Source organism: Octodon degus, unplaced genomic scaffold (genome assembly GCF_000260255.1).
Source record: "Octodon degus isolate 3935 unplaced genomic scaffold, OctDeg1.0 scaffold00163, whole genome shotgun sequence".
NCBI lineage: Eukaryota > Metazoa > Chordata > Mammalia > Rodentia > Octodontidae > Octodon > Octodon degus.
This window is the reverse complement of record NW_004524739.1, coordinates 824,494-840,164: the sequence shown is the minus strand read 5'-3', so window position 1 is coordinate 840,164 and position 15,671 is coordinate 824,494. Positions and strand designations below refer to the sequence as shown.

The 15,671-nt window shown below is 45.2% G+C and overlaps 1 protein-coding gene across 1 annotated transcript in view; it reads right to left on the bottom strand.

Annotated features, from left to right (window-relative positions):
- Nucleotides 1-9,929, bottom strand: part of Nudc (nuclear distribution C, dynein complex regulator) — an 18,567-nt gene extending 8,638 nt beyond the window's left edge. The window contains exons 1-2 of the mRNA XM_004642858.2: nucleotides 9,732-9,929; nucleotides 6,460-6,537 (exon numbers count right to left, since the gene is read on the bottom strand). Coding sequence (XP_004642915.1) covers nucleotides 6,460-6,537; nucleotides 9,732-9,812 — 159 coding nt within the window. The 5' untranslated portion in view covers nucleotides 9,813-9,929. The remainder of the gene's footprint in view (nucleotides 1-6,459; nucleotides 6,538-9,731) is intronic.
- Nucleotides 9,930-15,671: the final 5,742 nt, after the last annotated feature.

Below are 15,671 nucleotides of genomic sequence, written 5' to 3'. Positions count from 1 at the left end.
TTACTGGAGTAATTGAGTACACCAGACCATCTGGTCTATAAAGTAGTTCTGGGAAACAAAAAGCCCTCAATTAAGCCAATCAAGCCTTTGAGCTAACTACCAACATATAGCAAATCCAAAGGACAAAGCAATGTATTCACTAGACGTGGCAGCACAGGCCTGTAATCCCAGCACTTCAGGAGTCTATGGCACAGGGACTGCAAGTCTGAGCCCAGCCTGGGCAACTTAGTGAGACCCTATATCAAAATAAAAAATAAAGCAGGCTGGGGTTGTAGTTTTGTGCAAAATCCCTGTGTTTAATCTTCAGTACCACCAAAATCAAATCAAACTGGACCGGGGAGATAGCTCAGTAGAATAAGTGCTTCCCTGGCAAGTGCAAGGGCCTGAGTTCAATCCCTGGTTGGGGGGGTGGGGGGGGAATCAAACCAAACCAAAATGTATTAATACCATGGGACTGTTATATACCTACAGAAACATCAACATTTGGGTTTTGTTCAAGGTTCCTCAAACAACCCCTAAATCTTTCAGAATTTCCCAAACAACAGGAGTACCTTTTATTCTAAGAAGGACTCATTAAGACCCTAAATATAGGGGCTGGAGAGATGGCTCAGTGGTCTAAAGCACCTACTTGAAACAAGCTTGGCAAAGCACTGGGACCGCGGTTCAATCCTCCAGCACCACATGCCAGCCAGCCCGCCCCCTGGTGGGCTGAGGTGGCCACACACACACACAATAAATAAATGTAATAAATAAAAATAAATAAATATTAAAAAAAAAAAGACCCTAAATATATAGCTTCAGGATGGGGGCAGGTAGAAAGACCCAGCAGGATCAAAGGGTTGGATCTTTAAGAGCCAATCTCCAACTTCCCAGGAGGGAAGAAGACCTAGATTACCAGCAGCCAGTGATTTAATCAGTCATGCCTATGGAAGGAAACTTATTTTTAGCTTATGGTTGGAAGCACTGGGACTTGACTGGTGTCAAGGGGGCAATCCTGTAGGACTCAGCCCCCATCGATGGGGCTTGTCCAAATCTAGGTAGCTGGGTGTCAGAATTAAATAAATTACAGGTTAAGTAGGTTATGTCAGGACTTTTTTTTTTTTTTTTGGTCTTTTTGAGACAAGGTCTCACTATGCAGTTCAGGCTGCCCTTGAGCTCATTTTGTAGCCCAGGCTGGTTTTGAACTCACAATGATCCTCCTGCCTCAGCCTCCCAGTGCTGACTCCTGGGACTACAGGCATGTATGCCCGGCTAAAACTGGTTGCTGGGTAGGGGAAATAACCCTACAGGCCAGGAATAGCTCAGAGCTAAAACATGTGCTTAGCATGTTTGAGGACATAGATTTTATCCACAATACCAAAGTAGAAAGAGCCAGGCACAGTGGCAGATGCTGTAATCCTAGTATTCTGAAAGGCCAAGGCAGGAGGATCACCAAGTACAAGCCCAACCCACGCAATTTACACCTTTTCTAAAAAACAGTAATAACAAAAAGAAAGGTTGGGGATATAGCTCAGTGTGAAGGCTCTGGGTTCAATCCCCAAAAGGGAAGATCAGTCAGTTGGTTACTCAGCAGCATATACTATTAGAAAGGCTGTGGGCTAGGCATGCATGCCTATAATCCCAGCACTTGGGAGACTGAGGCAAGAGGGCTGTTGCTAGCTGGGAGGCCAACCTGGGCTACAAAGTGAGTTCAAGGCCAGCCTGAACTCAGAATAATTCTATCTTTAATTTTCTGAGGGACCACTATACTATTTTCTCTATCAGATACACCATTTAAGATTCCCATCAAAAGTGTATAGGGGTTCCAGTTTCCTCACATCTTTGTTAACATTTAATTGCTGGAGTTTATTATTATTTTGCAGAGCAAAAATAAAATAAAATTAAAAATAAAATGAAACAAAAGAAAGGCTGTGAGGATAATGTTTATATGCTCAAAAGTAAAAAAGTGTATAGGCTCAAACCCCTGTACTCAAGTAACTTTCTTTTTTTTTTTTTTTGGCAGAACTGGGGAATGAACTGAGGCCCTTGCGCTTGCCAGGGAAGCGCTTATACTACTGAGCCATGTCCCCGGCCTCAAGTAACCTTCTTGGTTCAGCCTCTCCACTAGCAGGGCCACTGTGCAGTTTTCCTGTTTTTTTGACACAAGATGTCCTAATAAGAAAAATCCAGACTATGGGAAGTAAGTCAGGACAAATGAGCAAAAGAGAGGCTCTCAATGTACAAGTTCCTCCCATCAACCCATATAATACGTGGATCTTTATCTGGCCTGTGGGTCAAAGAAACAATAAGAATCAAATAATCCAATTAAAAAATGGGCAAAACCTCTTGGGAGGCTGAGACAGATGCATCATGAGTTCAAGGCCAGCCTAGACAATTTAGCACAGCCCTGTCTCAAAACAAAAGATACACAAATGGTCAGCAAGCATATGGAAGATGTATACCATCTCTGATCATAAAAGAACTGTAAATCAAAACCACAATGAGATGCTATCTCACACTTCTTTAAAAAACAAACAAGAGCAGGCCAGATAGCTCAGCAGACTAAGCGCCTGCTTAGGCAAGTGCAGGGACCAGGCCATCTCTGGTACCACAAGCTGTGCCAGCACTACCCCCAGGTGTGCTGAGCTGGCCATCGAGACCAGGCATGGTGGCACACACCTGTAATCCCAGCACTGGGGAGTCTGAACAAGGGACCACTATGAGTCCAAGCTGCATAGTGAGAGCCTGTACCAAATACATTAAAAAAAAAAAAAAAAAAAAAAAAAACAAGCACTAATGAACATGTAGAAAAATTGTAACACACACATACTTTTGGCAGCTCCTCAAAAATTAACATTTAAGCCAGGTGTGGTGGCTCACACCTGTAACTCCAGGGAGTCCAAGGCAAGAGGATTACTGGGAGTTCCAGGGCAACATGGGCTACAATAGTGGGTTCAAGGTCAACCTGGGGTACATAACAAAAAAGAGGTGGGGAGAGGGAGAGGGGAGGGAGGAAGGGAAAAGGGCCAGGGAGATAGCTCAGTGGCATAAGCGCCTGCCTGGCAAGCACAAGGTACCTAGTTCGATCCCACAAAAAAAAAGGGGGAAGATGGATAGATTAAATATATACTACTTCTACTTTTTGGTTGTGAATAATGCTGCCATGAACACAGGTATGCAAATAAATCCTTGATGTCATCCTGCTTTCAATTATTTCAGGTATATATCAAGAACAATATATGGATCATATAATTCTATCTTTAATTTTCTGAGGGACCACTATGCTATTTTCTATAACAGATACACCATTTAAGATTCCCACCAAAAATATATAGGGATTCCAGTTTCTTCACATCTTTGTTAACATTTATTTGCTGGAGTTTCTATTACTATTTTTTTTTTTTAAACTTGATATCCTTTTTTTTTTTTTTTTTTTATTTTTTTTTTATTTGAGAGAGAGAGAGAGAGAGAGAGAGAGAGAGTGTGTGTGGTGTGTGTGTGTGTGGCCAGCTCAGCCCACCAGGGGGCGGGGCTGGCTGGCATGTGGTGCTGGGGGATTGAACCGCGGTCCCTGATGCTTTGCTAAGCTTGTTCTAAGTAGGTGCTTTAGACCACTGAGCCATCTCTCCAGCCCTCTATTACTATTTATTTTAATGCTACCCATGCTGGTCTCAAACTCCTGTACTCAAGTAACCTTCCTGGTTAAGTAGCTACACCACTGTGTTCAGCTTTTCCTGTTTTTTGACAGAAGATAGCCTAATAGGCAGAAGGCAGTGTCTTATGGTTCTGATTTGCATTTCCCTAATGGTTACTGGTACTGATCATCTTTCATAGAGCTACAGTTCAGAGCCAGGGAAATAGCTCAGCAGTCTAAGAACTTGCCTGGGAAACCCAAGGACCTGGGTTCGGTCCCCAGTAATGCATGATGTACCAGCCCCACCCCAGGCTGGGCCCGCTGAGCTGGCCAATGAAACTGAACTAGCCACCAAAACAGAAGTGGTAGTGCATGCCTGTAATCCCAGCGCTGGAGAGGCTGAAACAGGAGGATCACAAGTCCAAGCTGTGTAGTGAGACCCTGTACCAAATACAGTAAAAAATAAAAAAAAATAAAAAAATAAAAAAGCCACAGCTCTAAAATAAAAAATGCTAGCTAGCTTTTTGCCTGTCTTGAGAAATTGATTTCCTAGGAAAAGAGATGATACAAGAGAACAGAGCACAGGCCTCTGGTGGGCTCTGAAGAGGGACCAGTAGACATCTATGCTGTGGCAGCCGTTGTTACCCCAGGGCGGTCTGAGACCCCACTCTTTTTCTCCCAATATTGGAGACTGAACCCAGGCTCTTGGCACAGAACTATATGCTCACCCGTCTTTTACTTTTGTTTTGAGACATGTTCTTGCTAAATTACCCATACTGTGCTGACACTTATAGTACACCTGACTCAGCCTCGGAATGGGGAGATGCAGGTGTGCACTACCTACCACACCAGCATTCACTATGTTTTTAAAGCTATACTGTGAGACCTATTAAAAAAAAAAAAAAAAAGACCATGATTATATTCACTTCTGCAACCCTGAAGTGTCTGGCATAAGAACTCACAGGAGGGGGCCGGGGAGATGGCTCAGTGGAACAAGCCCTTGTCTGGCAAGCACAAGGGCCTGAGTTCAATCCCCAATTCTGCCAAAAAAAAAAAAAAAAAAAAAAACCAAAAAACAAAAACCTCATATGACCTGTATACTAGAACAAGACCTTGGAACTCCTACTGCCAAGCTCCTCTTATTACAGAGCTGTTTCAGAGTATCAAAACATTTTCTAGAGCATCTCAGTTTTCCCAAATGTCTCTGTTCTATTATTGCCTCAAATGTAAGTAAAAACAAATATTATAGATATTTAAAAATAAAAATCAGGGGCTGGAGAGATGGCTCAGTGGTCTAAAGCACCTACTTGGAACAAGCTTGGCAAAGCACAGGGACCGCAGTTCAATCCCCCAGCACCACATGCCAGCCAGCCCCGTCCCCAGGTGGGCTGAGCTGGCCACACACACACACACACACACACACTCACAGTTGAGCGAGTTTCCGTTCTCATGATTTACCAATCTGTTTTCTTTGAGACACATTCTCACTCTGTAGGCCAAAGTGGGCTCCAAGTCTTGTTTTGTTTTTGCGAAACTGGGGATTGAACTCAGACCCTTGTGCTTGCCAGGGAAGTGCTTATTCCACTGAGCCATCTCCCCAGCCCCTTGCGTTCCAAGTCTTGATCACACTGCCTCAGCCTCCCAAGTGCTGAGATTACAGGAATGTTGCCACCAAGTCTGGCATAATTTACCAATCTTCAAAAACTTCATTATATGGGCCAGCCAAATAGCTCAGTGGATTAAAGTGCCTGCAAGCAGGCACAGGGGCCAGGGGTTCGATCCGTGCCAGCCCTGCCCCCAGGGTGCACTGTGATGGCAATTCAGACTGGGCATGGTGGCACATCTGTAATCCCAGCTCTTGGGAGGCTATAAACAGGCGGATCACTATGAGTCCGATCTAGTAGTGAGACCCTGAACACCCTGTAGACCCTTCCCTAAGATTAAAAAAACACGTCCCCAGACGGCAATTGAACTCAGACCCCTGCACTTGTCAGGCAAGCACTTATTCTACTGAGCTATCTCCTGGCCCCTTTTTATTTATTTATTTTGGGGAAAACTTCATTATAAATTAAGGAATCAAAAGAAAGTCCCGGGTCTCAGAACCAGTACCACAAACCCAATCCCCAAACCACTGAATTCTGTGTCACTACATTGAGGTAGACAATGGATTCACTGAACTCTGAGTCTTGTTAAATGTCTTTCTTCTCAGTTTGGTTTCTAGCATTTGCCCACTCATTTCTCAGCTAAATAATTAGTCAAAACCTCTTTAGTGAAAAGGGAATTAAGTTCCCGTGACAGTGGGTAAGGCGGCACATGCCAGTAATTGCAGCATTTAGGAGGCTGAGGCAGAATTGTGATTCCAAGGCCAGCCTGTACTACCCAACATGAACCGGTCTTTTAAAAGAAAGCAGGGCCAGGGAAGCACCTGCCTGGCAAGCACGAAGTCCCGAGTTCAATCCCTGGTACCAAAAAAAAAAAAAAAAGGTAGCACTATATCATGCTATCAGTGACACACGCAGGTTTTCAACCCTGGTTCTCTTACAACTAGGCTCAAAACTTCGCATATAAAACGTCTGAGCCAGTTTTCTTATCTAAAATGGGGGAAAAAATAAAATAAAACGGGGATAGTTAACAACTATGCCTTTCATAAAACTGCTAAAAATCATGGGAAATAGCGGACAACATATCCCGCAAGGCGTGAGGCTTCAGTGCTTGCTTGCCTTCTCCCAAGCCTCACCCTAGGCATTCAGCCTCTCGTAAAGGTTCCCTTTATGCTAAAGGAAGACCAAATGAACTTTCCTACTGAACAGAGACCTGCCCAAGAGAGAGGAGTCTCCCACACTCACCTTCTCTGCCATCCCCTCTTCTCCTCCAATGAAAAAGTCTGTTTTGCGTCGAAGGAAGCTGAAGAAAGTGTTCACAAGCTGGAAGACAGAGGGAGAAGACTGAAGCTGGGGAGTGCCACGCTAGGCACCCTCAAGTGCACGGAGTCACCTTCCTCAGTCCACGCTGGACTACTTCACCGAGCCTCCCAGCCCAGCCCCTCTGCTCACTCTCACTAGCAAGCCTGCCTAACCTTCTTTGGATCATGTGGGAGGCAGATTTCTGACTTCTTGTGTGTATCTGTGTACATGATCCACTTTTGTTGTGGTGCTAGAAGCAACCTGAACATAGAGAACATTGTTCCTCTTTATCTAGGTCCTCAAATGCAATGTTTATCTCCAGAAAGTAAAATATTGATCAAGACCCTCGGACAAGCCAGGAAGACAGCAAATGAAATCTCCTCCATGAAGGCGAAAATGGATTAACTCTAGCTGGGGAACTCACGTAACCAAATGCGTGGGTTTGAGCACTGGACTAAGGTATTAGCTAAGTGACTTGGGGAGGCTTCTGAACTAACACTGCAGGAGCTAGTTCCAGGGCCTTGTGAGGATCAAATGAGGTAATGGGGATGGGCCTTCCACAGTGTCTGCCACAGAGCAGAAGTCTCACTCATAGACGGTAAAATCTTCATAGCACAGGAACCATTAGCCCTGGCTTTATTTTTTCCTTCAGCTACAGTGAGGCCATTACACAATGGCTCAGAATACAGACAGTTGCTAAATCATGGCTTGTCTCAGGATCTTGTGAATGAACAATGATATAAACACAACATACATATAGAAATCAAATTTTGGTCATTCACTGGGCTAGTAACGTGTGTGCTCTCTTCAGTGAGCTCCGTGTCAGCTACTCCATCATGAGGACAATGAACCTAGCTAGGGTCTACGGTGCACTGTGTTGCTAAGTTGTTGGGGTTTTTTTTGTTTTTTTTTTTTGTTGTTGTTGTTGTTGTTGTTTTTTTTGCGGAACCAGGGATTGAACTCAGGTCCTTGCGCTTGCCAGGGAAGCGCTTATTCCACTGAGCCGTCTCCCCGGCCCCTATGTGTTGCTAAGTTTTGATGTTCAGTACATGAGACACTTTTTTTTTGGTACCTGAAATTGAACTCAGGACCTCACGTTTGCCAGGCAGGCAAACATTATATTACATCCATATTTCCAACTTACAATGGTTTTATTAGGATGCAGCCCCACTAAATGTTAAAAAAAAAACACAAAACTATCTGTACATGCTTAGTGCACTTCTTACTAAATGGAGCTATCTAGTGGTAATGGAAGGTAAGCACCAACAAGTCCTTTTATTTGTCTGAGAGGTTCTAAATCTGATTGTACAATTATCTCAGCAGTTACAATTTTTGTTTCTAGACACTTTTTCAATACTCACTTCCAAAACCATGTTGGGAGCTGGGAAGATAGCTTAGAGGCATAGCACCTGCCTGGCAAGCATGAAGTCGTAAATTCAATTCCTAGTACCAAAAACCAAAAAGTATTCCCAAATCTATTGTGTCGATAATTTAGAGGGGGGTGGGGAGATAGCTCAGTAGAATGAGTGCTTGCCTGACAAGTGCAAGATCCCAAGTCCAACCCCTGGTACCACCAAAAAAAAAAAAAAAAAAAAAAAAATTTAGAGGGTTGGCAACAAACAGCCTTTTCACATTTGTAGATCAGAAACACCCTACCATCTCAAAGGATTTACAAGTCCTTGGTCACCATAGGCAATTGGGGAGAGTGAGAATGGAAGCCTGTCCCCAGTGTGACATAGAATTAGCAGGAGATTGTGCAAAGTATGCTGGTTGGGAAGCCTGGTTTGTCTAGGTCAAGAAATATGTAGTGATCAAATATCCTTGCCACTCCCTGGCCTTTGGAGGTTTTATGGAATATGGGCTCTGACCTAATATCAACAGCCTTTCTATTTCTAATATTTTTTTAAATTTATTTATTTATCTGGTACAGGCTCTAGCTAAGCAGTTCAGACTCGGGCTTGTAGCGATCCTCCTGTCTCAGCCTCCCCAGGCTGGGATTACAGGCATACACCACCACACCCAGATTGGGGCAGGGGATGGCGCAGCATGCTGCTGGGGGAACAATGTTTGGGCCTCAAACTTGGGTTTTTGCACTTAAAGACTGCTGAACTATCTCTCCTTGGCCCCCTCTACTTCTGTTCCTGCCTGAAAAAAAACATGCAGAATCTGTGCTGCTAGTTGGGCCTCATAGTTCATACAATATATGTTACTGTGTCATACACAATAGTTATCAGTCACTGAGTATGAATTGTTTGTAAATGCTCTTTGTCAGCTCCAGGAGAGCAAGGGCAGGATTCTCAGGATCCACCTGCTTGAGTGTCTGGCACACATCAATTCATCAATCACTGGTGACAAACACATGTTGAATGAAAAAGTTTCATTGAGAATTCAGTCCTTCAAGATACTCTATTAACTGGAAACAGGGATTTGTAGTTCCATCTTCTAGGCAAAAAAAAAAAAGCGGGGCTTGGGGAGGTGGAAGGTCTCAAGTTGGTATGTGGTACAAACCAGCTGTAAATCCAGGTTTCCTATTCTCTCATTTAAAACCTTAAAGGAAAAAAAAAAAGAAAGAATGAAAAAACAAACGAACACCTTAAAGCCTGGGCACGCTGGTGCGGCCAAGTCCAAGCACTCAGGAGGCTGAGACAGGAGGATTACTGTATCACTGTGAGTTTAAGGCTGGCCTGGGGTGTATGAGTTTGCGGCTGGCCTGAACAAGACCTTGTCTCCAAAAAAAAAATTGTAAGGAGGGGTGCTAAAAAGACCACGTGTTAACATCACCTCGCTCTCCAGCCCCCATATCTCGCACGCATGGATAGGCTGGCTCTAAGTCTGGGTAAATGCAAATCACAATTTGATAGCTCAAGGGATGCTCTTCTCATGCAGCAATATAGGAGAAACGCGGCCAGAAGCATGTTTGGCACCAATGAGTGAACAGAGGAATTCTAAGGCTCCGGGGGAATTTTAGAAGAGAACAGGAGCTGCAGAATTGCTAATACAGGATCTACTGAGGGGCCTCAAGGGCTGAGCCCTCCAAGAGGGTCGCCAGACCGGAAGTTGGTGTGTAGTCCGAACGTAGGGAAACTCCCAGAGCCCGCGAGGCCAACAGCGGTCAACCTCTGCCCCCAAAAGATGAGGATGAAGGGAACGTGGCTACGGCAACGCGTGGGCGAGCGTGGCCAAGTCAGGTGGGCCGACGCCGCGAGGGCCGTTACCTCCTGCACGCCGCCTTCGTGCTGTTGTGCCATGGCCAACAACATGCCGTCGAAACGCTCCTCCTCCTGCTCTCCGCCCATCGCGCCGGTCCCGATCCACGCCTGGTGGCCCGCACTCGAGTCCCACGCCCTGCCCGCTCCTTCGGACTGCCGTAAAGCCCAACCGCTCCGGTAGTCTTCCGCAGCGGAGCCGGAAATACGCACGCTCCTCGCTGCTCAGGCCCCCCTTCCTTTCTCTCTTCCCGCCTCCCTCCATGCCCAGGACCATTTACCGTACAGCAAAGAGCCCGCTTCACAGCCCATTGGTTAATGTGTTGAGCCAATCAACAAGCGCGTCCACGAGGCTGTGGGCGGAGCCAAAAGGTCCCGGAGTTTGGTTTGAGTTGCTATGGTCACCAGATACTTTGGAGCCTTCTGGAAAGCCCTGGATTCAAGTAGAGGAACAGGGTGGAAATTGAAAAAAGACTAGCCCTGCTTTGTCTTGCTAATGACCTCCCATCTTGAAGAAGAGTGAAATCTCGAGTCTCTAACAGCCCTACAAGAGACAATTGAGACTTAGGAGGCCCTTGGCAGAACATCCTACCTCCGTCGTCAACACCACATACGCCTGCTTAATGGGCAAACAAGCTTCACTGACACTTTAGAGGTTTGGATCTGAAGCGTCCCCCCAAAAGCTCAGGTATTGAAGGATTTCCACCCAATGCAGTAGTGTTCATAGGTTCACCCCTTTTGGGGGTGATTTGATCAAGACGGCGCTGACCTCATCAGTGTGAATGAGTTTGGGAAGGAGCTTTGTTATAAAAGCCAGAGCTTGGGGCCGGGGAGATGGCTCAGTAGAATAAGCGCTTCCCTGGCAAGTGCAAGGGCCTGAGCCTACCTAGAGCAACCCTAAAAAAGATTGCCCCAAGTTTGAGGCTGGCTTGTACCACATAGTCTAAGCCCAGCCCACAAAAAGACCTTATCTCAGAAAACCAATAAATTGGGTTTGGTGGCTCCTACCTATAATTCTGGCACTCTGGGAGGCTAAGGCAGGGGGAATCACAAGTTCCGAGCCCAGCATGGGCAATTTAATAACTTTGTGACTTAGATTCTGCCTCAAAAAAAAAAAAAAAAAAAAAAGTCTGGGGTGTAACTCAACACAAGCTTTCTGTTTGCTTCCTGGCTGCCTTGAGGTGGGCAGCCTTGCTCCCCCACTGTTCCCTGCCATTGTGCTCTGTGTCACCAAAGGCGCAGACAGTACGGGGCCAAATGGCCATGGACAGAGGTGAGCCAGAGGAAACCACGTTTGTTCTAAATTGTTCTTCTCAGCTGTTTTTTTCATAGCGATGGAAAGTTGGCTCATGCAGAACTCCACGCTTAGTTTAAGGCTCTTCACTTGAAACTTTGAAATTCTCAGTAATTGCTAAATAAAGATCCTCGCGTTTCATTTTACACTGCTCTTCACAAATTATGCAACAAATGCTGTTAATGAGTCCTGTTAATGTCAGCAGGGTTTGTGGGGTGTTAAAGGTTCCTTCTAGAGAGTCTTTCCAGGTTCTTGTCCTGAGCGAAGACCTCGATAAGTGAAAAAGATAACAAGAGGTTTTTTTGTTTGTTTTCTTCATCAAGTTATTTGTTTTCTTTTTAATTTTTTAAACTCATTTATTTGTACAAGATCTCACTATGCAGCTCAGACTCCTTCTGTCTCAGCCTCCCCAGCGCTGGGATTACAGCCATGCACCACCACATCCAGTTTCAGTGGCGCTCACAGAGTGGGGCTGGCAAAGTAAGTGGTACCGGGTCCTTGTGCTTTGCCAGGCAGGTGCTTAGACCACCCAGCCCAGTAATAAGGTTTTAGATTTTTGGGACTGTACAGGGTCTCACTACACAGGTCAGGCTTGTAGTGATTTCTCTGTTTTCATCCTCCCCAGCGCTGAGATTACAGGCATGTGCCACGGCACCCAGTCTCCATGACTGACTCAGGGATCCTGGGGGGAGGGCGGGGACAGAACTGACATACCTTGTGGTGCCAGGGATTGAACCCTGGTCCCTGAGCTTGCCTAAGCATGCACTTAACCCACTGAGCTATCTCGCCAGTCCGGATTTTAGATTTATTAAAGAGGCCTTGGGGGACCACCTGCTCAGGGGTCCCCCTCCTGTGTCTCTCAAAGATAAGAGGCCAAGCATGATGACACATGACTGTAATCCCAGCACTTGGGAGGCTATGGCAGGAGAATCACTGTGAGTTTGAGGCCAGCCTGAACTTCATAGAAAAATCCTGTTTCAAAAAAGACAAAAATAAGTAAGAAAAAAAGGACACTCTGCAAAGTGACAGCTGACCACTAAGAGCACAGTGGCCATGTGGTTAGATCTTATTTTGTATCCTGTTCTTCAGGCTGATGTCAGATCAACACCAACCTATCAAAAACCTGCTTGATCTCCCACCATTTTGAAAATAGCCCTTTCTGATTGGTCCCAGGGGCGGGGACGAGAGCTCACTGGAATAAGTGCTTGCCTGGCAAGCGCAAGGTCCTGAGTTCGATCTTTGGTGCCAGAAAAAAAACAACTGATTGATCCCAGATACCAGAATTGTTTTTCCTCTGCATGTGTCCTGTATCTCTGTGATTGACAGGTCACACTCACATCCTAATTTGCAGCCTTATTAAATATAGGGGCCAGTTCACAGCCATTTCAGGCCAACCTCTGTACTTACTCAATAAATCTCAGCAAAGGGCCAGCCAGATAACTCAGTGGATTAAAGTGCCTGCTTAGGCAGACACAGGGACAGGGGTTTGATCCCCAGTGTGCTATACCAGCCCTGCCCTGGGACGCACTGAGACGGCAACTGAGACTGAGCATGGTGGCACATGCATGTAATCCCAGAGCTTGGGAGGCTGAAAACAGGAGGATCATTATGAGTCTGATCTGTGTAGTGAGACCCTATAGACCCTGTCTAAATACATAAAAAATTAAATTAAATTTAAAAATACATTTTTTGAGGCAGAAACAGTCTTTATTGGGTTCAGACCAGTAGTAAAAATACATTTTTTATTTTATTTATTTATTTATTTATTTTGGCAGAACTGGGGATTGAACTCAGGAGCTCGTGCTTGCCAGGCAAGTGCTATATTCTACTGAGCTATCTCCCCAGCTCCTAAAAATATATATATTTTAAAAATCTCAGCATCTTAGTTCTTGTGAAGATTCTGTCCTGTAATTCATTATATTTCCTCTAGGCCCTGTATCACATATTTGTTTCTTCTGGATTATTCCCTTTAATTCACACATGTGCTTCAATACCACTTTTGTTCTTTTTGTTTTTTCTTTGGTATTTTAGGGAAGGGTATACAGGGTCTATTGGACTCCATAGTGATCCTCCTGTTTACAGCCTCCTAAAACCTGGGATTATAGGTGTGCACCACCACACCCAGTCTCATTTGCTTTCTCAGTGCACCCTGAGGGCAGGGCCAGAGTGGCAAGCCTGGAGATCGAACCCCCAGCCCTGTGACTGCTTGCACGCACTTTAATCCGCTGAGCTATTTGGCTGGCCCTCAATTTTTTTTTTTTTATTTAAACATAATAGGGGGCTGGTGAGATGGCTCAGTGGTCTAAAGCACCTACTTAGAACAAGCTCGGCAAGGCATCAGGGATCGCGGTTCAATCCCCCAGCACCACATGCCAGCCAGCCCCGCCCCCTGGTGGGCTGAGCTAGCCACACACACACACACACAAAAAATAAATAAATAAAATTTTAAAAAATAAATAAATAAATAAAATAAACATAATAGGGTCTCACTAAGTTACATGTTGCCCAGGCTGGGCTGGAACTCATAATCCTCCTGCCTCCTTCCTAAGTACTTGAATTACTTTTTTCTTTCTTTCTTTCTTTTTTAGAACCGGGGATTGAACTCAGGTCCTTGCGCTTGCCAGGGAAGTGCTTATTCCACTGAGCCATCTCCCCAGCCCCTTACCTTTCTTTTTTTTTGTAATTACTGAAGTCAATTACAAATATACAATTAAGGGCTGGGGATATAGCTCAGTGGCATAAGCATCTGCCTGGAAAGTGCAAGATCCCAAGTTTGATACCTGGTACCGCAAAACAAACAAACAAAAACAAATATACAATTAAAATTTTTCCATTCACACATGTATATCTTCTCATATGCATTCCATAGAAACTAGCACCTGTCTGATTCATCTGAGCCTCAAATATTGTAGGACCTCAATAAATATTTGGGGAATGAATAAATGGTCTTTGCCTAATACCATTGATTTCTACTACATATAATGTCAGTAAAATGTATTGACATTCTGTGAAATGTCCAGTACTGGGCTGGGGAGATGGCTCAGTGGAATAAGCGCTTCCCTGGCAAGTGGAAGGGCCTGAGTTCAATCCCCACGGTTCAGCCAAAAAAGAAAAAGAAATGTCCAGTACTACAATGAGTGCAATGGAAGCATTACTATGTTATACGATATAAACACTGTTTTTATTTATCTTAACTTAGTGAAGAAGTCATGTACCCAAGGTCACATGACTAAAAGGGCAGTCAGGATTCAAACCCACACAGCTGACTCCAGAGTCTACACCCTGCCCTCTTTACCAGAGGGTTCAACCTCCCCGAGATGGCATCTTCATTTTATAATCAGTTCAAGACACTTATATGCTATGACTCTTTCCTGAGAGGTCAAGGCCCAGTCTTGAACCCCAGTGAGTTCACAGAGACAACATATGTTGGCCAAGAAATTCTCTTGGTGGCCAAGAAATTCTCTTGGTGAACAATCTTTACTCCATCAGCTACCCACATCCAGGACAGACAGCCAGAAGGGACACCTTGGACTAGGTGTTCTACTAGGGATGTGGACCGGGCACCCTGCAAACAGAAAGGAGCACTTGCTTCTTCCCAGGAGTGGGAAAGAAAAGACTAGCCTGTGCCGCTACCACCTGCTTCTGCTTCTGCTTCTGCTTCTGCTTCTGCTTCTGCTTCTCCTTCTCCTCCTCCTCTTCCTCTTCTTCCTCCTCCTCCTCCTCTTCCTCCTCCCCCCTCCTCCTCATCCTCCTTCTTCCTTTTTTTTGCGTGTGGTACCAGGGATCGAACCTTGCACTTGACAGACAGGCGCTTATGCTGCTGTGCTATCTCCCCTACCCAAAGCTGTAAAATTTTGATCTGGACCATTTAAGCTGCATAGGAATTTGGCAAGCACAAAGGACAAGGGAAAGCCATCCCTGGCAGGGCAACAGCATAGGCCAGTGGTGGCAAACCTTCTAGAGTGTTCAATGATACAAACAGCCCACTGCAGCACACGTGCCATAGCAAGCGCTTAGAAGCCCAAAGAAGGTGTGTAATGTGTCAGAGACCCAAAAGGCACTGAATGGAGGCTTTCTCACTCTCAATTCCCACTCTCAGCCCAGGCCCTCTGCGGCATGTGACCTCCCAGTTGTCCCCGCCAGAAGTCTGAGGCCTCTGCACACAAGAGCAAATCTGTGCATCACCAACCTAGGGATTATTTTTAAACTTTTTAATCTTTTATTTATTTCATTTATTTTTGAAACAAGGTTTCACTATGCAGCTCTGACTTATAGTGATCCTCTTGTCCCAGCCACCCCAAAACTGGGATTACAGGAGTACACCACCATGCCCGGTCTTGGTGGCCCAGCTTTCAGGCCACACACAGAGCTCAGAAAACAACAGTTGCTTACAGAGTTAAAAAAACAAAACAACAAGAAACACGACATGTCTGGGTTTCAAGGTGCACATCTGTAATCTCAGCTCTCAGGAGACTGAGGCAGGAGGATCATGGTGAGTTCAAGGCCAGCCTGGGCTACTTAATGTTTATCTCAAAAAACCCAAGACATGGGGCTGGTGAGATGGCTCAGTGGTCTAAAGCACCTACTTAGAACAAGCTAAGCTAAACGAAAGCACAGGGACCACGGTTCAATCCCCCAGCACCACATGCCAGCCA